Source organism: Ovis canadensis, chromosome 16 (assembly GCF_042477335.2).
Source record: "Ovis canadensis isolate MfBH-ARS-UI-01 breed Bighorn chromosome 16, ARS-UI_OviCan_v2, whole genome shotgun sequence".
Taxonomy (NCBI): Eukaryota; Metazoa; Chordata; class Mammalia; order Artiodactyla; family Bovidae; genus Ovis; species Ovis canadensis.
Window position 1 is genome coordinate 36379476 of NC_091260.1, and position 23751 is coordinate 36403226.

Here is a 23751-nt window from a genome sequence, read left to right on the forward strand (position 1 = left end):
ATAAAGATTCTCAATAGGCCAAAATGATGGATAAGACCAACCTGAATAAATTCAATAGGAATACATAAAACATCAGCATTTTAGGTTAAAAAGGGATAAGTTTATAAGATAATGGAAATGTTCTTACTAGAAAATCTTTTGTGTGTGTGTCGGGGGGAAGTCAAAGATTTAAATGATTTAATTGGCTGGAAGCTAAGAGTCAATAATGTAAGTTGGTTAGAAATAGAAAGCTGATATAATATTAAAGTGCATTATGGAAATATGATAATTATTTATGAATTTTGAGGTAAGAAAATATTTCTCAAGATGCAAAAGACAATAAATATAAAGGAAAAACTTGATAAAATTTGACAGTATTCATATTAAGAAGTTCTGTTCCTCTAAAGATACCATTAAGAAAGTAAAAAGGCAAGATGCATAGTGAGAGATGTTTACAAGACACATAAAAAATGAAAGACTCATAAACAGAATATGTAAGTAACTCCTATAAGTCAATTAAAAAGTCAGATCATCCAGCAGAAAAAAAGAGTGTGCAAAAGGCTTAAATCAATACTTCACAAAGAAGAATTCCAAGTGGCCAATAAATACATGAAAAGACATACAATCTCACTGAAAGTCAGGTAAGTGCAAATTAAAGCCATGATTCCATTGTGTACATGCAACAGAAGACTACACTGGAATAAAAATGTATAAACTCCAGCACTGTAAAACATGAATGGATCTTAGAAGCACAATATTGAGAGAGAGGAGCCAAACATAAAGAAAATACAAAATATATGGATTCCGTTTATACACTGTCTCAGACTACATTGTTTAGGGATGCAGGCTTACATGGTAATACCATAATAAAAAGCAAAGAAGTAATTACCATGAAAACTAGGATAATCATTAGTTCTAAAGGCAGGAGGAGTATGTCATCAGAAAAGAGTAGGCAGGGGGCTATAGCATGCTATTTTTTATATCAATGGTTTTTACATGTACACTGACAATAATAATTTGTTAAATGCAATATTTATGTTTTGTTTACTTTTCTAAATATGTGTTATAGATCACAAAGGTTAAAACAATTTAAAAGGAAATTCCCAAGCTATAGACTTTCAAGAACCAATGTAGCTAGACACAAAACATAATGAAATGCAAAAATAAATTTCTCACTTTTTTGTATGCCCCTATGTTCAGAATGCAAGATGCGTATAGTAAGACACTTTTCCAATCTAAAAGGCCCAAATGGAAAACTGGGGAGAAAAGTATTCACTATTGTCTATCTTCTATTTTAAGTGTAGAAAATGGAAAAAAATTATTCCAGATCAACAAACATCAAATAATTCTCTTAGAAACATTATAATGGCATAACTTACCCAATGGGTACTATTTACTGATCTGAATCGAAGTGTATAATTTAAAGTAGATGACTTAGGTGCCAACACAGGCTGTGTCCATTTTACTTGAACCATCTGTTTGAGGCCCAAAACTGGTTTCACACTGAAAATCTTAGGCGGCTCAATTTTAGCTGAAAATAAAAATCATACAGTTCTTGTATTTGCACAAAGACCAGAAAGTGCTAATAACATCCACCCAGAATTGCAAAGGAAATCATAGTGCATATTCTATGATTTAGTGTATGCAAAAGGCATTAAGAAAGCAGGGCAAAAAGAATGCTGCCACCTCCCACCCCTTCAAAAAAGAATGTCCAGTGAGGAGAGGCTATATTTCTGTGTTTTTGTTTTTAACAAATCAGCCTTTTACTGACTGGGTCAGATCTTTTGTCAAACAGAAGGGAGGTAAAAAGAAACTTCATGACCAGAGAATGGGTGGTTCCTCTTGTCTGTTCTCCCCATCTCTCTTTCTTTGACTCCCAGGATGAAGAAGTGCCCAGTAGGAAGCACCTCTCATCTCCCCTGAACACTATAAACATTTTCACCCTAAATCTCTCCTTGAAAAAGGAGTTGGTTATAAAAGTAACATAGGCTCATTTCAAAAATTATTTATTTAAATTTATTTATTTGGTTGTGCCAGGTCTAAGTTGCAGCATGAGAATTCATAGTTGTAGCTTGTAGGATCTAGTTCCCTGACCAGGGATTGAACCCACACCCCCTGCATTGGAAGGCGGAGTCTTGACCACTGGACCATTAGGGAAGTCCCCCCAAATTTTTTAAATATAGAAAAACTACTAAGAAAAACTTTAAGTCAACCATAATTCTATCAACCAGCATGCGTGCTAAGTCACTTCAGTCATGTTGGATTCTTTGTGATCCCATGGACTATAGCCCTCCAGGCTCCTCTGTCCATGGGATTCCCCAGGCAAGAATACTGCAGTGGGTTGCCATGCCCTCCTTGCAATCAACCAGAGATCATCATTATTAGCATTCTGGTGTATTTCCAGGCTTTTACCTATATAAAAATTTGTACTTTTTAAAAGAAAACTGATGCTATGCTAAATAAATCTTTTGTCTTTATGAAAAACATTATGGAATCAGCAAACATCCCTTTGAGGTGGCCAAAGTACTGGAGCTTCAGCTTTAGCATCTTTCCTTCCAAAGAAATCCCAGGGTTGATCTCCTTCAGAATGGACTGGTTGGATCTCCTTGCAGTCCAAGGGACTCTCAAGAGTCTTCTCCAACACCGCAGTTCAAAAGCATCAATTCTTCAGCGCTCAGCTTTCTTCACAGTCCAACTCTCACATCCATACATGACCACAGGAAAAACCATAGCCTTGACTAGACGGACCTTAGTCAGCAAAGTAAAGTCTCTGCTTTTGAATATGCTATCTAGGTTGGTCATAACTTTTCTTCCGAGGAGTAAGCGTCTTTTAATTTCATGGCTGCAGTCACCATCTGCAGTGATAGTGTTTCCAATTTCTCATTTTAAAGCCCCCCTGAAAACAGAAGCTGAGTCTCAATCACAAGGCCTTGGATTAACACTTGGCACTCAGCAAATTTCAGATATTTGTTAAGTGAACAAGTAAGTGGATAATAGTTTTATCTTTATCTATATCTCTCATGGCTTCCTTAGATTCCCCTAGGACAGAAGGATTAAATTAAAAGGTATAAACATTTTGGAGCTTCCCAGGTGATTCAGTGGTAAAGAATCCACTTGCCAGTGAGGGGATGTGGGTTTGATCCCTGGGTTGGGAAGATCCCTTGCAGAAGGAAAGGGCAACCCACTCCAGTATTCTTGCCTGGAGAATCCCACAGACAGAGGAGCCTGGCGGGCTAGAGTCCATTGGGTTGCAAAAGAGTTAGACATGATTTAGGAACTAAACAACAAACAACAAGAACATAAATATTTTTAGGCTACTTTCCACAAAATGTCATTTTGCTTCCCAAAATAGCTACAGTAATTGCAATGTATGTATATAGCACAATTTCTTTATTCATGCCTCTGTTGGTGGGTATTTGGGTTGTTTCTATATCTTGGCTATTGTGAATAATATTGCAATGAACATGGAAATGCAAGTATCTCTTTAAGATCCCAATAAGATCCTAGAATTGGGATTGCTGGTAGTTGTATTATCAATTTGGTACTTGTATTTTTAATTGTCTTTTTGGAACTTTCATACTATTTTCTGTAATGGTCACATCAATCTACATTATTGCTAAAGTAATATATGTTCATGTTAAGAAAGCAAAGATAATAATAAAATAATAGTTTGTGTTTACGAAATGAAAAACCTTGCACTTTTTAGGCCCATCAACAAGAGGTACGGCCAATGTTAGCAATGTGATGTAAGCATTTCAAAAGGAGTTCCTAAAAATGTTTTAAAAAGAAACCCAAGTCAAAACGTTTCATAAAAAGAAAATTTGAGGCCCAGATATCTACACTGGTGAGATGCACCAAAGGTTTAAAGACGAATTACCAGTGATCTTTCAGTTCAGTTCAGTTCAGTTCAGTTCAGTCGCTAAGTCATGTCTGACTTTTTGCAACCCCATGAACGGCAGAATGCCAGGCCTCCCTGTCCATCACCAACTCCCAGAGTTTACCCAAACTCATGTCCATTGAGTCAGTGATGCCATCCAGCCATCTCATCCTCTGTCGTCCCCTTCTCCTCCTGCCCTCAATATTTCCCAGCATCAGGGTCTTTTCCAATGAGTCAGCTCTTCGCATCAGGTGGCCAAAGTACTGGAGTTTCAGTTTCAACATCAGTCCTTTCAATGAACACCCAGGACCGAGCTCCTTTAGGATGGACTGGTTGGATCTCCTTGCAGTCCAAGGGACTCTCAAGAGTCTTCTCCAACACCACAGTTCAAAAGCATCAATTCTTCAGTGCTCAGCTTTCTTTACAGTCCAACTCTCACATCCATTCATAACTACTGGAAAAACCATAGCCTTGACTAGATGGACATTTGTTGGGAAAGTAATGTCTCTGCTTTTTAATATGCTGTCTACGTTGGTCATAGCTTTTCTTCCAAGGAGCAAGCGTCTTTTAATTTCATGGCTGTAATCACCATCTGCAGTGATTTTGGAGCCAAAAAAATAAAGTCAGCCAGTGCTTCCACTGTTGTTTCCCCATCTATTTCCCAGGAAGTGATGGGACCAGATGCCATGATCTTAGTTTTCTGAATGTTGAGCTTTAAGCCAACTTTTTTACTCTCTTCTTTCACTTTCATCAAGAGGCTCTTTAGTTCCTCTTCACTTTCTGCCATAAGGGTGATGTCATCTGCATATCTGAGGTTACTGATATTTCTCCTGGCAATCTTGATTCCAGCTTGCGCTTCTTCCAGCCCAGTGTTGGATGCATCATGCATACAAGTTAAATAAGAAGGGTGACAATATACAGCCTTGATGTACTCCTTTTCCTATTTGGAACCAGTCTGTTGTTCCATGTCCAGTTCTAACTGTTGCTTCCTGACCTGTATACAGGTTTCTCAAGAGACAGGTCAGGTACTCTGGTATTCCCATCTCTTGAAGAATTTTCCACAGTTTATTGTGATCCACACAGTCAAAGGCTTTCGCATAGTCAATAAAGCAGAAATAGATGTTTTTCTGGAACTCTCTTACTTCTTCGATGACCGAGCAGATGTTAGCAATTTGATCTCTGGTTTCTCTGCCTTTTCTAAAACCAGCTTGAACACCTGGAAGTTCATGGTTCACGTATTGCTGAAGCCTGGCTTGGAGAATTTTGAGCATTACTTTACTAGCGTGTGAGTTGAGTGCAATTGTGCAGTAGTTTGAACATTCTTTGGCATTACCTTTCTTTGGGATTGGAATGAAAACTGACCTTTTCCAGTCCTGTGGCCACTGCTAAGTTTTCCAAATTTGCTGACATATTGCGTGAAGCACTTTCACAGCATCATCTTTTAGGATTTGAAATAGCTCAATTGGAATTCCATCACCTCCACTAGCTTTGTTCATAGTGATGCTTCCTAAGGCCCATATGACTTCACATTCCAGGATGTCTGGCTCTAGGTGGGTGATCACACCATCATGATTATCTTGGTCATGAAGATCTTTTTTGTACAATTCTTCTGTGTATTCTTGCCACCTCTTCTTAATATCTTCTGCTTCTGTTAGGAACATACCATTTCTGTCCTTTATTGAGCCCATCTTTGCATGAAATGTTCCCTTGGTATCTCTAATTTTCTTGAAGAGATCTCTAGACTTCCCCATTCTATCATTTTCCTCTATTTCTTTGCATTGATCACTGAGGAAGGCTTTCTTATCTCTCCTTGCTGTTCTTTGGAACTCTGCATTAAAATGGGTATATCTTTCATTTTCTTCTTTGCTTTTGGCTTCTCTTCTTTTCACAGCTATTTGTAAGGCCTCCTCAGACAGCCATTTTGCTTTTTTGCATTTCTTTTTCTTGGGGATGGTCTTTATCCCTGTAACCCTTTCAAAAAACCAGATCAGGAAACACTTTCCAACTCATTCTGTGAGGCCAATATTTCCATGATGACAAAAACAGACAAAGATATCACAAGAAAAGAAAGCAAGAGACCAATATTCCCGAAGAAGATAGAAGAAACAATCCTCAACAAAAAAACTATCAATCCAAATTCAGCAACATATAGAAAGGATTATACACTTACAACCATGTGAGATTTATTTCAGGAATACAAAGTTTGTTAACTTTGTTTAAAAATTAACTCAAAAAAGATCATAGAACTAAATTTAAGAGCTAAAGCTATAAAGGTCTTTAAAAGAAAACAGAGTAGAAATCTTTGTGACCTCAGATTAGGTACTAGTTTATTAGTTCTGACTCCTGAGCACAAGCAATAAAGGAAAAAATAGATAAATTATAATAAAATCATCAAAATTAAATTATGTTGTAGTTTCAAAGGATATTATTAAAAAAATGGAAAACATAACCCATGGGAAGAAAGAAAATATGTGCAAAACATATCTTATAAGAAGCTGATACCCAGAATATATAAAGAACTCGAACTTCCCTGGCAATCCAGTGATTAAGACTCACTCTTCCACTGCAAGGGGCTTAGGTTTGATCCCTTGTTGGAGAAGGAAATGGCAACCCACTCCAGTATTCTTGCCTGGAGAATCCCAGAGACTGGAGAGCCAGGTGGGCTGCCGTCTATGGGGTCGCACAGAGTCGGACACGACTGAAGCGACTTAGCAGCAGTAGGGTAACTAAGATCTCACATGCTGCAGAGCACAGACCCTCACAAAAAGAACTCTTAAAATTGAACAGTAAAAAGATAACATATTTGTAAAATCAGCAAAGGTTATGGATTAACATTTTTCCAGAGAGGATGTACAAATGGCCAATTAGCACATGAAAAGATGCTTAATATCATCAATCATTTGTTAAGTGCAAATCAGAACAGTGAAGTATGATGTAATACCCAACGGGGAAGTCCCCTAATACCCACTGCTGCTAAGTCACTTCCGTCGTGTCCGACTCTGTGCGACCCCAGAGACAGCAGCCCACCAGGCTGCCCTGTCCCTGGGATTCTCCAGGCAAGAACACTGGAGTGGGTTGCCATTTCCTTCTCCAATGCATGAAAGTGAAAAGTGAAACTGAAGTCGCTCAGTCGTGTCCAACTCCTAGCAACCCCATGGACTGCAGCTCACCAGGCTCCTCTGTCCATGGGATTTTCCAGGCAAGAGTACTGAAGTGGGTTGCCATTGCCTTCTCCAGTACCCACTAGGATGGTTATAATTTTAAAAAAGTGCAATAACTAGTGTTGGCAAGGATATGGAGAAGCTGGTAACTTTATAAATTGCTGGTGGGAATGTAAAATTATACAGCCATTTTGTTAAAATTCAGCAGTTCCTCAAAAAGTTAAAGACTGAGTTATATGACCCAGCAATTTCATTAGGTATATATCTAAGAGAATTGAAGCCTATATCCACACAAAAATTTATACACAAATATTCATAATTGCAGCTTTCATAACCAAAAAGTGGAAACAACTCAAATGTCTATCAACCAATGTGGGGTTAAACAGAATGTGATATGTCCCTACGATGGATTATTATTCAGCAATGAAAAGGAATAAATGCTACAAGATAGATTGAACCTTGAAAACATTATGCTGTGAAAGAAATAAGATACAAGGACTATACTGTATCATTACATTTATATGAATTTTCAAAAATAAGTAAATCCATAAAGACAGAAAAATAGGTTAGTGACTGCCAGAGATCAAGGGGAAGGTAGAATTAAGGATTTCTGCTAATGGGCATGAAGTTTCTTTGAGGGGTGATGAAAAGTTTCTGGAACTAGGTCCTGGTGATATTTGTATAAATTTGTGAATATGATTTTTAAAAACTGGTGAATTGTCATTTTTAAAAGGTGAATCTTTGGGGTGGGAGATGGGATGGAGGTTCAAGAGGGAGGGGACATATGTATACCTATGGCTGATTCACGTTGAGGTATGGCAGAAACCAACACAATATTGTAAAGCAATTATCCTCCAGTTAAAAATAAATAAATTAACAAAAAAGGTGAATCTTATAAAGTGAATTATATCTCACAAATGATGTTATTTTTAAATTAAATAGTAAAAATGACTCTGAAAAATAATTTAAAAAGTAACTATCAGTGAGATATTTTTAAAAATAAGAGTTTTACTTTGTCCTGCAGGAGCAATAATATTTTGAAGAAGAAACACTTTCTTCTAATATAATTTATGGTACAAACTGCCAGAGAAAATCAAGGACCAGCAAAATGTTTCTTCTCATTCTTTTTTCTTTTTTTGGTAAGTTCCCTCCTTACTTCCTTTCTTCTTCCCTCTGACCCTACCTCTCTTTTCCTTCTTCAAAAGAAGACAAGTTTTCCATATACCCATAACATACACCTACTATATGCTTGAGCTGTGAATCTACTTTTGAGTTTACAGATATCTCTTTTAAAAAAAAGAAGAAGAGGGTATATTTTAATTAAAAAGTACATAAGAATATAAAGTGACACTTACCTACGGTATATAAGTCCCAATATGTTATATCAGATTTAATTATACCATATGCATTTTCAGCCTCCACTTGAATAATGTAAATATCTGGTGGTGTTAATCTTGAATAAAAAGAGCATGAAGAACCATTTTCACTTGTAGAAATACAAGTATCATTTTCACGTAAATAACACCTTTGAAGGAAAAAATGATTCAGTGTGAGTTTAGTACAGCAGTTTAGAAACATAAGCATATTTAATATATTAAGCATGTATTTGGTAGCTCCCTTCTGGGTCTCTCTTGAGAACTGTATAGTTCAGAAATTGATGTTTATCTCTCCAGATTCCTTCCTCACCTTCAAGGAGAGAGAAAAGTTACCATGGAGACCTCCCTGGGAACCCTGTAAGTTCATCAAAAGTTACATTCATATAATGCATTTCCTATTGGTAAGGAATAATGAATAGGCTCTTGAAAATCTGAGATTCTAACCTTGAGAACTTATTCTTAAAAGAAAAAAATAAAAAGAATTTGTTAAATAAATTACAGCAGACATATAAATAGAATTTAAAATGATAGTTTTTAATACAGCTATATTTATTGATATGGAAAGATGCCTGGTACTCTATTAATAGTGAAAAAAAGCAAGATGCATATTAGGTAAATAATGATTACATTAATATGAACTTACATATTTACATAACTCTTCTTAAAGGTGTCTAGGAAGGCCTTCATCAAAATGTTAAAAATTGTTATCTTTGGTAGTGGGATTTTGGGTGATTTTTTTTATATTCTTCATATTTTTCAGATTGAATTTTTTGCCACTGGTGTACATTGTTTTCAGAAAACTCATTACAATTATTTTCTTAGATAACTTAAACCCTATCAAGCTGTAACTTAATGAAAACGACTACACATATTGGTAGGAATCAAGTAGGTGGGTATTGCTAGAGTCCTCTAGGGACTATGTGGAAGATGAAACAGGCTGAGACCAGAAGAGGGGGCCCACTGAGTAAGGATTTGCAAAGGCAGGGGTGAGGGGGCATTGACTGAACATACAGAAATATAGAACCATGGAATTCTGAAAGCAGAAGGGATCTCAGGATTTTCCATGGTTATCACAGAATGCAAAAATGGCGTACAGGGTAATGTGTGTCATGGTTATACAAGCATCCTCCCCACCGTCTTAGCTGTAGATCCTATCAGTATGGTTGCAAATAACCAAGATATCACCCCAGCCACTGGATGCAAATAGTGGTTATCTAAAAGCTATAATTGAGAAAACATTTTACTGTCTAAGTGACTTGAGTCATGAGTTAAACTGGGAGCCTCTGCCTCCTCCCTTTACTCTCCCTGATGGCACACAAGCTCCTATACTCACAAAGTTCTCCTGACTGTGTATGATATAAAATTAGCTTCTTTCTCTGGACTCCAGGTGCAAGTAAAATTTTTCGTATAGTAGAAGACGCAAGAAATATTCTCAGGCTTATCTGGCAGGTCTAGAAAAATACACAAACACAATAACTTTAGTACATGATAGATATTACCAGCATTAATGAGTTTGATGAAAACAGATTAATCGAAAGCTGAATTTCTTGCTAAGTTATTAGGTATAATAGGTTCTCCTTCTCAGGGCCATGGAAAGAATCTAACTCCATCTCTGCAGTTACTCCCTTTAAACAGCTAGATTTTGACTTAAAAAACACTTCTTATATTTTTATTCAAGGAAGTTCCTATCAGATAAGAAGTAAGAAGTCCATCACTTGTAGCAAGTAAAATATTGGAGTGGGGGAGTGAAAGTAAGATGGAGCAAAGAACTCGGATGTCAGTGTTCTTGGTGCAACAGTACAAACATGCATGAGTCTGAAGAACAAAGGTCATTTGGGCTGGTGGCCTATTTCACCAGGCATAGCAAGTCTTGTCGGAGCCTCATGTACCACTCAGCACCAACTCCAGCATGATATCGAAGTCCTAGCACTGCAGAGAGTGGGCTGGGGAAGCTCTTCACATAAGTCCTGAACAGGCGAGAGTAGCAAGCAGGGATTCAGAAGTCCCCAGTATCTCAGGGTGAGGAACTGTGGGTGGGTGTAGATGTGTGGGGTTGGTCCAGGCCTGGGATTCAGAAGAGATCAGGCACGTTCAGGGTGATATGGCTATAGATCAGGCCTGGGATTCAGATGAAGAGGTTTCTGTGCACAGGGGGATGTCAAGACCACAGGCAAACAGCTGGGGCATGAACTTCAGGAGTGGGTTTGGCAACGATACCCCAAAGTCCACGCAAAGCTGGCTGCCTAGCAGCAGACAGCAGAGAAGGGATAAGACCCTAGTAGAACGTCCAGAGGGAAACAAAGACTTGCTCACACAGATTTATGAGACCAGGACTCTGAAGTTACATAAACCCACTCATATACGGAGACACCACCCTAGGCAGGAGTAGGGGGACAGGCAGAAACTCTGGAACTGTGCACAGTTATCACAGAGAGACTGAATCAGCTGGAAAACAGTATAAATCAGAAGAAACGGAGACAATGCTAATAAGTACTGCCCGTGCTGTCCCCTTCCTCAGCCTTGCTTGCTTTCCAGGGGAGCAGGAACTTTTTGAAAACTGATTAGCTTAATCATCGAAAATAAGGATGTTATAAAATATATCTGCATATCTGACTAATGTATACATTTCAACTCTTCCAGAGGTAACACCTTCTAATAGGAAGTCAGTAATAAATAGTTTCAGAATGGGTTGTATTCACTGCTTAGATTTGGGACTTTCGGGATTTGCATATTCATTCATGGGCTTCCCTGGTGGTTCAGATGGTAAAGAATCTGCCTGCAACATGGGAGACTGTTGTCTAAGAAATGAGAATTGTCCACATAGGTAACAATGTGGGAGCGACAAACAAGAGTGAAGGGGAGCAAGGGGGCCTTCATGTCATGTCCACACTTCCAGCTTTTTTTCTGAGAAGCCTTCCTCTGAGTCCTGCAGATGAGCCTGATCTTGACAACACCCACTAGTCAGTAGTTAAGAAAATGACTTTCTATCTAAGCTACTTGCATGCTGAAAACCACGAAAAAGCTGGTGATCTCCAAGTCCAACTGTTTAAAGGACCAAAGTTAACTGACCTGAACCAAATAATACTACATGTTAAGTGGAGATCAGAAGGTAGACCAATTAGCCCAGTAATTCCTCAGAGAGCCCGCATAGCTTGAAAACACTCCCTCAGGATTCCTCAGGACAGCAAGCAGAATATTAACAGATACACACTTCACAACTGTCAGTGGGGACAGCCAAAATCCTGTAAGAGGGTGAGCAAACAGTTAGCCAACAATGTCCCCAGGGGAATAGCTGTTACACTGACTGACTCACTCTCTGGCTCAGAGATTTTGGCTGTATGTGTTTGTGCGTACATGTGGGTCTGTCTTTAGTCCTCTGGCCAATTTCCTTTCAAATAGTCATCCAAAGCTAGCCTGCCCTCCACCTCCATTTCACTCATACCAGCACATGGACTCTAGGCAGGATATCAAAACTGATCATTGGCTGGAAAACAAAGAAATAAGATGTCTTTCCCTGTCTACTCAGAATAGTCTTTAGTTTTGTACTATTCTCAGTACAGCCCCCTACAGTCACATTTTATTTCCACCTTCATTCTCGGTCTGCCTTGAACAGGCTGACTCTAAAGACAGCCACCAAAAAAACCAGTGTAGAAATAGATGGACAGAGGAGCCTCGGACACGACTGAGGTGACTTAGCATAGCACAGCACAGGAAGAGATCCTTGTGTATCTAAACATATCCCCGTCGAACCATGGTGAACTCTAGTCTTTACTCTTCTTCCTTGAATATCTCTCTTTAGCTCTTTCAGAAGCTTTGATTAATATCTATAAAAACCATAAATCAGAGGGGAGTCCAACCTCTGGTTACCAGAACCATCAGTGTCATCAGATATCAGAAGAGAAAGTAGTTCTAAAAATGATTTTCCTCTTTACCTGAGCTTTTTTTAAGGAGCTACATTTGTTTTACTCTCACTGTTTGGTACATGGCAAGACAGAAATATTCTTGGAGAGGCCACTTGATATTGGTATAGAGAAGGAAAAAATTCTGTTTCCTTTCACTCTCCTAGGCTCTCCAGCCTGGGCCCTGTAAAATCAGACTGACAAAAGACAGATTAACAAGAGAAAAACATTATATTAATGCATGCAGTGAAATTACACAGGCGAAAACTCAATAAAGAGTAACTTAAAGGGGTGGTTAGAACCTGCGCTGATACAGCATCTTAAGACAAAACCAATAAATCCGTACAGAACTGACAGGGCAAAGGAAAATGAACTTAGGCTTTCAAGGGTGGCAGACTGTGAAAAGGTAAATATACGTGAGACACTAATGGATCAGGGTTTACATGTGCAGATCCATCCTGGCACTGATTTTCTGTCTTCCTCATGGTCATAAAACTCCTCCAGAAGAGGAGATTTATAGCAGTCCTTACTTTTCAGAAGTTTCTTCTTTTAAATAAATAAAAGAAGTTCCAAAGACTTCACTTTTGCATCTATTGATTCTCATTTGACTCCAAACCAAAATAAATCCTTATGCCAAAGTGGTATATTTTGGGGTGGCATATTCTGATCCCCTCTGTTGGTGTTACAAAAGAGATTTATGGCAAATAAAATGAGTGCCCAAGAACATTTCCAGTGCTCATCAGTATTTCCCCTTCCCCGACATATGGGAAGATTTTATTTCCTTGCTTCCTTGAAATTAGGCATAGCAACGTGACTTCTTTGGCCCCTGATATGAAAGGAGACTAAAGCGCTACTACATTATTATCCTTCCTCTCCTCCCTCTGCCCTGCACACCCTGCAAATCCATGTTGAGATCATGAGTCTTAGGCTGGTACAGCCTCCATCAGCCTAGGTCCCTGCTTACCTGTGATGGACATATAGACTTTGTTGTCTTAAGCACTAAGATTTTTGGGCTTGTTTATTTTCACAGCATAAACAACTTTCCCTGCCTCATGTGAAAAATAGCTTGTCTGAAAATCCAAGATTTTAGGACTTGGGGGAGAAATTCATTTAAGAGTAATTTTCCCTCTTCTTCTCTTTGTTATGTCCTCATGACATCCTAATTCTGCATATGATCTCAGGGCATTGTAGATTTGTTTTATCACAAATGAGGGTGTCAAGGGGAACTAGAATAAAAAAGGAAAACCAGATCAACAAATAGCTTCAGTTTTGCTTGCTTTCTTTACTTATAGTTATTACTTACAGCCTCAGTTATCTGGTGTGGATCCCACACATCTGAACTGCCCTGACTCATGTAATAGAACTGCCAGTGAGAAGCAAGGCTTATACATCTGTTGTCCTGCCTACTTGCTGGCAACTAGTGTGCCTATTTTAAGTCTTATTCAACTTACCTCTAATTAGAACACAAACTCTTCATCAAAAGACTGTCACAAACATTATATAATTGTGATAGAGCAATGGAGGGCATTTTACCTCTGTTCTATTTTTCATAAAACCCCAAGGGTACTCACAGTACTCTTCAAGACTGCCACAGTCATGAGAAAAAAGGGAAGACTAATGAGCTGTCATCCACCAGAAGAGACTAAGGAGACAGGACAATTCAGTGCAATATGCTACCCTGAACTGGATCCCAGAATAGAGAGAGAACATTGAGGAAAAACTAGTGAAATCAAGTAAAGTCTGGAATGTACTTAATAGTCATATGTTAATATCAGTTTCTTTATTTCAGCAAGCATATGATGCTATTATAAAATATTAGCAATAAGGGAAACTGGATAAAGGGTATATAAGAATTCTCTGTACTATCTTCACAATTTTTGTGTAAATTTAAAACTACAACAGAATGTTTCTTTTTTGCACGTGGACAACTAAAGGTTACATTTGCCCCTCACACACATGTATCATTCCACATGTTAAGAAAAAGCACATAAACATATTGTCACATTTCTAGAAATAACTATTTCCCTTATTTTTAGAAATAAGCAGAAATATTCAGAACTCTTCTGTAAGAAGGACCAGGAGAATGTTCTTGCTTATCAGCAAATTTCCTATATGCTAAAAGAACATTTTTCAAAATTAAAAAGATCTTCTCAATCTCCCTTCTTCCTCTCTACGCTCATATCACTTTGGTGTCATTGCAAAGTCAAATTTTGCTGCGAACAGTGTCTTGAAATAAAAGAAGGGCAAGGCTGAGACCAAGGGGAAAATTGTCTAGAAGGGAAGTAGTACGGAAACTGGAGTCAGTTACACAGGAAATGGTATTAGTGAAAGGTAGTAAGAGAAGACAGAAATACAAGACTGAAAAAGACAAGTTGAGGGGAAAAGGTGTCATGATGCTTATAAGCAGAACTTTAAATTGGAGAATTGGAAGCATTTGGGGATTTCTGAGATGGCCAAAAGAGGCTGAATGAGACAGAGACACACAGCCCTACCTGCCTGTATTGTCTACAAAGCTCTGGAGTGTCACAAGTATAACCCCAGGGACCTGCAAAGTGGGCCAGGCCATGCCAGAGGTTTGGAAGACATTCTTATGATCTCCGGATCACTTCTGGGTGACCTCCAATTATGATATGTTATGGGCTGGATTGTGTCCCTCTCCCATAAATCTCATATGTTGAAGCCTTCCTCTCTCTCTGCTGTGCCTCAGAAGGTGGCTGCATTTGGAAACAGGGCATATAAGGATATATTAACTAAAATGGGGCCTTTACAGTGTGTCCTAATTCAATCTGACTGGTGTCCTTATAAGAGGAGATTAAGGTACACAGAGGGATGACCACGCGAAGAGGCAGCAGGGAGATGGTCATCAACAAGTCAAGGAGAGAGGTGTCAGAGAAAATCAACTCTGCAGATACCTCGACCTTGGACTTCCAGTCTCCAAAACTGTGAGAAAATAAACTTCTGTTGTTTAGGCTATCCAGTCTGTGGTATTTTGTTATATAGCAGCCTGACCAGACCAATATTTATACTACAAGCCTTGTCTACATTCCCAGTGCTCAATCACCATTTCTTTTTATCTGGTCTTATCTTTTTTAACATAATATGTGATCTAAGTAATACATCTTAGACCTACATGGTATTATATGGCCATTAGGCCCATAGTTTTGAGTTGGACCATTGTAGAAACATGTTGTTTCATTTCCCTTTAAACCCTTGGAATTTATGGCAAATAGTGTGAAAATGTATATATGTTTTTATGTGTGTATCCTATATGAACCAATGCATCCTGAACACAGGAATCACCAAGATAATCACCTACTATCACTCTAAAACAGTGAATCTTGACTTTCAAAGGGTCATATCTCCCTTTGAAAATATGATAGATCATCTTGCCAAACTTGCAGATGCATAAGTATATATCAACATGCACATACAACCCCACACAAATTTAGGGAGTTCACAAATCCCCCATTGTTCATCCATGAATGCCCATGTCCAGGTGCCCCTTTGTTCTCAAGTTAACAATTCTTATCCAAAAAAGGCAAATAGAATCACATAATCCATAAAAGGGCACAGGCTGACCTACCTGCCAGGCCAAATTTGCAGAGTAGAGGGAGCAACCACAGTGTCCAGGCCCACATTGTTCCCAAATAATGCAGGGAGGCTGGAAAGAGAACAGAAAATATCATCAGTCAAGAGTTAGTTTGCTTCCTGTCTGTCCTTAGCAGCTCTGTTTCTAGTGATAAACGGATTCTGGGAATTTTGAGGAAAGGTATTTTATTTTATATATTTTGTGTTACATTCTATTTTGTTATATTTATTTGGTTAGTGTCACACAGATCCCTCTCTGATTATTCCATTACCTCAATTTTTTTGTCCACAGTTAATTCTACCATATAATACAAAAAGTACACCAGCCAGCAAGAATATACTCCAGAAAAACTGTACTGTCCTCCAGTCTCTGCCTCAGTTCCTGAGCACTGCAGCTAAACAAGACATCTCGTAATTTCCCAAAAGCACCATGCAATTTCACATCTCCATGCTTTGTCCATATGGTTCCTTCTATCTAGAATGTCCTTTCTTCCCTATTCCTGACAAAGTGATCCATCTTTCCAGACTCAGCTCAAAGCTAACCTTCTCTAAGCGCCTTCGCTGAACTCCCAGATGGACTCAGCCCGCCAGTCGGCCTCTGTGCCCCACCCACCCTCCATGCCATCTGTACTGTGCACACAGCACACAGAATGGGGTTTAGTAGTTTACCTGCTGGCTTCTCTATAGGTAGGGAGCTTCTGAAGAGTGGAGCTTCTCTCTCTGTGAAGCCTGAGTGTTGAAGGCAGTGCCTGGTACCTGGTAGACATTCACTATTGTTTGTGGAATAATTAGAATAACAAGGCTGCTGGCTCCTCACGTCATCCCAGATGAGATGGTGAGATAGTCTAAGGATTAAAGCAAATGTAAAGGCAATACCTCGCTTTCAGAAAGAAATAAATGATGCTACATTTTCAGCTGACATATTATTATGGGGGGAAAAGGAGAGTTTTCAGCAAGATAAATCATTTTAGGAAAAGTTGAATGGAGCATTTCTGGATGAAAACCACAGGGATAACATTTTCTTACACACAAACCAGTTGAAACATCTAACTAACTGAAAGTGCCTAAGGCAAAATAAAGCAGAGTGAGAACTTGGATCCATAGTAATAGAAATACCATTATGAAACAATAAAAGACTGGTTATATAATAGCAATAGTTAATGCCTGTTACTTAAGAGCTGTGGCTAATCTCTCCAAAAACAACCATTTTCATTTAAATGAGCATAAAACTTAGGAAGTTTTAAAATTTTTCAATGAAGAATAAATGTGTTCTTTGAAAATTAATTATAACAGCAATAGAATTTTTTTTTGGCCTTGAATAGAATTTTATTTATTCATTTATTTATTGGCCTTGAAGCATCAGGAATCTTAGTCCTCTGACCAGAGATAGAATCCGTGCCCTCTGCAATGGAAGCTCAGAGTTCTAACCACTGGACCACTAGGGAATTCCCAGTAATAGCACTTTTTAACATCCAACTATTCACAATGTTGTCTTAATTTTCTCCAGTTCTTAGCCAAAAAACATGCCTTTACAAGTTTTAAAAGCATACTGGAAAGGGAGGGAGGCCCAGTCATGAAAACATTATTAAAGACATGATGCTGACGGCCTCAATGATTGAATAAATAAACATTATACGTGCTAAAGCTCAAATTGTTATTCCAACACAGGGTTTTGCATTTTAAAATCTTATCAATATTAACTATTGAATATTTTGTCCTTAATTAATTATAATTACTGCTTCTTTACTTGACAGTGAGAATATTCACCTATTGTTTGTGAATTTTTAAAGCCTTAACAAAAAAACAGCAGTACTAAAAGTACTAAATTATACTCAGAGACAAAGCTGCAGAAGCACAAAGGGCTGAGAACCATTAACCTACTTGCAGAGACAGAAGCACGGTTAGATAGTAACAGCAAATATCGCCTGGTAAGTGCTGTAATTACAGCAGTGCGAGGAGAGCACAGAATGTCCAAAGAGAGGGAAGAGCTCATGACTGGGGAGTCAATAAGCTTTGCTAGAATGACACTGCCCTAACACCTGTTTGTCCTCCAGTGCCTTTTCCACTTCCCCTCACACACCAGAGAACCACCACTCATGACTCCTTATTGGTAGTAAAAGTGAACAAATATGGGTACCTCCCAGGAACTTAGAAATAAGTTCAACTGAGAGTTCAACTAGCAAAATGTGTGCACAGAAGTGATCCTAGTTAACTGTGGGAGTAAATCAAGAATGTTTGTTAAATGGTGTTTGAAGAACTTGAGTTCACTCCGAACTTCTTCCAAGGAAGCCTAGGTGTAAACTCAAGAGAGTTGGATCTGGAAAATTAACATTGTCATTTAGTTGCAGGAATTTATTCAACTAAATGTATCCTAAATGGAAGGAGACTATGGGAACGGAAAGGAGAGGTCACAGAAAAAAATGTTGGCAGTGTTCATTGGTGTTCATTGGGCTTCCCTGATGGCTCAATGGTAAAGAATCTGCTAGCCACACAGGAGATGCAGTTTTGATCCCTGGGTCAGGAAGATCCCCTGGAGGGGGAAATGGCAACCCACTCCACTATTCTTGCCTGGAGAATCCCATGGACAGAGGAGCCTGGTGGGCTGTAGTCCATGGGGTCACAAAGAGTCGGACACGACTGAGTGACTAAGCATCCATGGAAGGAAATTATGAAGTTTTCCATTGCTGGGGTGACATACAGTTGACCTTGAGCAATGCCGAAGTTAGGAGCACAGGCTCTCCACACAGTCAGAAATCCACTCACATAACTTCTGTCCATACACATAGTTCCTCCCCATCTGAGGTTCTACAACGTTGGATTCAACCAATCACGAACAGTCTAGTGCAACAGTATCTACTAGTGAAAACAAGACCACTTATAAGTGGACCCACACAGTTAAAATCCATGTTTTTCAAGGGTCAGCTGTACTCTATAACAGGACAATCATTAGACTTCACCACAGCCTCATGCAAGATATCTCAAAACCCAAAATTTCCATGATTGCTCTGATTCTGTGAAGCCATTTCTGATTATTGATAATTTAGCAGAAGTTCAGATTCTGAACAAAGGATGTAAGCTTTCTAGTAATTAGAAAAGACTACTCTCCTTGTTTAAACATACCAGCCTCATGAAGTCTTATATGCGGTAATCAGCCTCCCCAAATCTGAGCAATTTTGGGTGCAGCAAGACTGTGGGCTATAGAAAATTCATGAAGATTATCCTGTGCTCTTAAGGAGAACCATTAAACTATTACCTTCATTGCCTGACTCATTAGCGCTAACTTTTAAAATGCAGCAGCTTTGAATAACTGTCTCCACTAAGGGGGCACTTCCTAGAAATATACACCTTCTCATTAGTGGTGCCCGATTTGAATACAACAGGAGCTCTGGAATTCTCAAACAACACTATGAATATTCCATGCTGAATCAAAGGACTCAGAACATAAAGTGATGCCACTTGAGTAATTTTTAGTGTCTTATCTTTAAAGTAGTAGCTACTGTTAGGAGTACAATGACTGGAAGTGAAACCAACCAATTATTGCTGGCTACAGCAGTGGCTGGAGACAAGAAAACAAAGGAAGAGACATGGCTCTTGCCAGCTGATGTTAAACTACCCCTTTCTCTCCACATTCTGTCTCCTATCACCCCAGCAGAAGCAATAACACGGCTGTTTTACTCTCTAGAAATCTCCCATTACACACACACAAACACCTCCACCACCTCACACACAGGCTGTCCTTTGGAGCTTCAGTTCCCACTCAAGGCTGTGTGCTCGTGGCTGTTTTACCTGATTTCGCATGCACACAAATATATCACTATATGACCCTGCTTTCATTCATTCACTCATACATTTACTGTTAATGTGTGTTGATACCCATTCTGTGCCACAAACTGTGCAGAATATGGGACTGAGTTTTTAAAGGATGGGCAAAGAAGTAAATTCTAGGGATAGCAACATACTTTTAGGTTGAATTATACAAAATTGCTATTTTTATAAGTCTAAAACAGTCAAATATTGGCAATTTCATCCTAGTAAACTAACTGTATCTTTTCTTTTTGGGTGAGGAAATGCTTATGTACCTTATCCAAGATGAGATTAAGAGCTATCAGCATGGTGACTAATATATTAATATTAGTTAATAATACTGCATATTTGAAAGTTGCTATGGCAGTAGACCTTAAAAACTCTCATCACAAGAGAAAAGTTTTGTAACTATGTACGGGCTTCCCTTGTGGCTCAGCTGGTAAAGAATCCACCTGCAATGTGGGAAACCTGGGTTCGATCCCTAGGCTGGGAAGATCCCCTGGAGAAGGGAACAGCCACCCACTCCAGTGTTCTGGCCTGGAGAATCCCATGGACTCTATCGTCCATGGCGTATCAAAGAGCCGGACACAGCTGAGCAACTTTCACTTTCACGGCTGCTGCTGCTGCTGCGTCGCTTCAGTCGTGTCCGACTCTGTGCGACCCCAGAGACGGCAGCCCACCAGCCTCTGCCACTTTCATGGCAGTAGACCTTAAAAGCTTTCATCACAAGAGAGTTTTGTCTATGTATAGTGACATTGGTGCATGCTAAGTCGCTTCAGTCATGGCCGACTCTGCGACTCTGTGGACTGGGGCCTGTCAGGCTCCTCTATCCATGGGGATTCTCCAGGCAAGAATATTGGGTTGCCGCACCCTCCTCCAGGGATCTTCCCAACCTAGGGATCAAACCCACATCTCTTACATCTCCTGCAGTGGCTGGCATGTTCTTTACCATTAGTGCCACCATATATGTTACCTTAACTAGATTTAATGTGGTGATCATGTCGCACTACTACAGATATTCAGCCATTATGTTGTATACCTGAAACTAATCAGTTAATTATATCTCAATTATTTTTAAAAAGAGTTATAAGGAAACTGCATTCAGTTTCAGAGTATAAACCCATTTGAGGTTCAGGCTGCTTTCACACAATGAATACTTTGAGACTGCCAGCAGCAAGACTGGTAAAAACACAAGTGTGATGCGATAGTAAGAGCCTACAAAGTCCTAATTGCATTACATAAATTACATCTTTTCTTCCTAAAATCCTTGCAGAGTTGGTATTATTACCCCTGCTTTACAGATATGGAAGTTGTGGCTCACAGCATCACGTAATGAGTCCAAAACTCCCATAGTTTGTAAGTGACTTCAGTTTCCTTTTCCATTCTGTCACTCAGTCGTGTCTGACTCTTTGCGACCTCATAGCAGGATTCCAACCTATGCTTGTCTTATTCTAAAGCCTAGATTCTTTCCATCAAAATCAAGTAGTAGTTATTAGTGATTTACTCTCCCTCAGTCCTCCTGCCACAAAATGCCATTACCCACAGGGATTTTCTTCTGAATCTCCTAGGTCTAATCTCCTAGGCTTTTCTACAGCCTCAAGTTCCCAGAAAGATAAACCTTTAATGTTCCTATATTTTCCCCAGCCCCTGATCGCTGTCCTCCACCATCTCCCACCCTAACGCCAGCATTTTAAAAAAGATTTACTGCCAGAAGATTAGATTCCTTGTAACCATCAATAACCAGTCTAACTACGTAAGTCGTGCAGCGAGTTCTGACCGACAACTTTATTGAAGAAAGCAGAAATAAACCCTCATATAATAGAAGAAGGGACCAAATTTGCAAGTTTTTGCGTTATCAGCTTCTGGGGCCTGATACTCACCTTCCTGTGTGGGGTGGTATCCCACAGAGGTTCTGCTGTTTAAAAAGATCCACATCAAAGGATGCTCTGTCTTCCACAGCACAAGTGAGAGCAAGGAGAGTGGTTTGTAATTTATCAACACAGTTATGCAAGTGTTTCCTCTCTGGTCCAAGGGCTTTTCCTTTGCTTTTAAGCCCAGCCCAGGCCAGGGTGGCACTTAATCCACTTATGCTGGGAAGTGGAGTGCATTATTGTAACTTAAAAAAAATTTGCTTCTGTGAGACCACTCAACTTTACAGGAAAAAATGCCATCTGAAAGTGCCTTTAAACAACTAAAAGGAATGACTAAACTTAAAATGTTCTATACAGGAAGGAAGTCCTTACAAATGTGGGTGGTAATGGGTGAAATGCTAAGAGTATGTTTAGCTTCAGAAATACATCATCATGCAAATGAAGAAGGAGATGGAGAGAAAATAATGGTGGCTAACTTGGAAAGAGATTTATAATTCCTAAGCATGTGTTGGGTTGGCCAAAAAGCTCATTTGGGTTTTTCATCCAGTATTGCAGAAAAACAAACATTTTGACCAACCCAATATTAAGTATACTAAACTGGAGGGCTGGAAGCCAGCTAAATTACTAATTAAGTGGCTTAATATGATAATTAAATATATATGGAGATCTTACTATGTGTCAGTCACAGTATGACGAACTTGAAATTATCTCAATCTTCACAACAATTCTATGACATCAATAATATTTTCCCTCTCATCTTCTAGATGAGGACACGAGGCCAGAAAAAGACACTTGTCCAAAGCAAATAGTAGAGCCAGGAAACTGAACCAAGACAGCCTGACTCTCAGTATCCTATAAATCAAAGGTTAAATCTGATGGTTTCTGGCATCACTTTAGGCATTACAATTTTATAACTTTTTGTAATTGACAAAATCATAAAGAAATCTCTTCTCTATGGAAAAAAATTACGATGCAAAAGGAAAGAAACTCAACCTAAGATTTAAAATATGTTCTCCAGCTGAATATGGTTTTTTATTTAATAATTTTTAAAACTTATTATTTATTCATTTATGGCTGTGCTGGCTCTTTGTTGCTACATGGGCTTTCTCCAGTTGTGATGAGAAGGGGCTACTCCTTGTTGCAGGGTGCAGTCTTATTGCAGTGGCTTCTCTCATTGCAGAGCAAAGGCACTTGGGCTTCAGTAGTTGAAGCATGCAGGCTCAGGAGTTGAAGCTTATGGGCTTAGTTGCCATGAGGTATGTGGAATCTTTCTGGACCATGGATCGAACCCATGTCCTTGCATTAGTGGTGTTCCTATCCGCTATGCCACCAGGGACGTCCCCATATATGTCTTAATTTATTTCCCATCTTCCTTAGGCAATGTTCGACTAAGTAGGAAAGTTTAGCAAAAGTAAGGAGGAGAAAGTTTTTTTTTTTACCTAGTAAACTATGAGGTACTAAAAAATCCCATTATAATGTACTATCTAAGACTGGTAAAATTTTGCATAAAAATAGCAGTTCTTTAATTTATTCAACAAATACTTAGTAAACTTATTATACATATAGCACCTGACTAATGATGCTATACAATAAAATTCTGGCTACATGGTTGATTGGATATATACATTTCTCTCTGCTCTACCAGATAACTCCAAGAAACTTATGATAAAGGTAGAGGAAAGCTACAGTCACACAAAACAAAACAAGTGGGAGAAGAGACAACAAAACATGGCAATAAGAGAGGTCAAAAAGTTTTGGAGTATGAGAAGTGAGTCAAGTGGCAGCTGAATTAAGAAACATGAGAAAGTTGAAACCTAGAAACACCTAAAAGGGAGGCCACCAAGAAGCAAGATCTGTGCCGTGAATCTCATAATTTCAGAAGATGAGTGTTCTTGCCTTGAAAATCCCAGGGACGGCAGAGCCTGGTGGGCTGCTGTCTATCGGGTCACACAGTCGGACACGACTGAAGTGACTTAGCAGCAGCAGAAGCTCTGGCAGCAGGACTGATAGGGGCTAAAGTCAACCTGAGCATATGACAGAAAGCATGCGACAGAGCACAGTAGGAGCCAGTGCTGGCTAGAAGGGCTAATTAATACACTGGAAGAAAGTAACCTTGAGTTTGGAGGAGGAGAGATGAAACCCATGCATTCCAGCCTTTCAACTCAACTCCACAAACATAAGTCAGTGTCAGATCTT

At 39.1% G+C, this 23751-nt stretch overlaps 1 protein-coding gene across 1 annotated transcript in view; it reads right to left on the reverse strand.

Annotated features, from left to right (window-relative positions):
• Positions 1–16719, reverse strand: part of IL31RA (interleukin 31 receptor A) — a 50806-nt gene extending 34087 nt beyond the window's left edge. The window contains exons 1-5 of the mRNA XM_069556514.1: positions 16550–16719; positions 15876–15953; positions 9727–9844; positions 8373–8542; positions 1359–1510 (exon numbers count right to left, since the gene is read on the reverse strand). Coding sequence (XP_069412615.1) covers positions 1359–1510; positions 8373–8542; positions 9727–9844; positions 15876–15930 — 495 coding nt within the window. The 5' untranslated portion in view covers positions 15931–15953; positions 16550–16719. The remainder of the gene's footprint in view (positions 1–1358; positions 1511–8372; positions 8543–9726; positions 9845–15875; positions 15954–16549) is intronic.
• Between the last annotated feature and the right edge of the window lie 7032 nt (positions 16720–23751).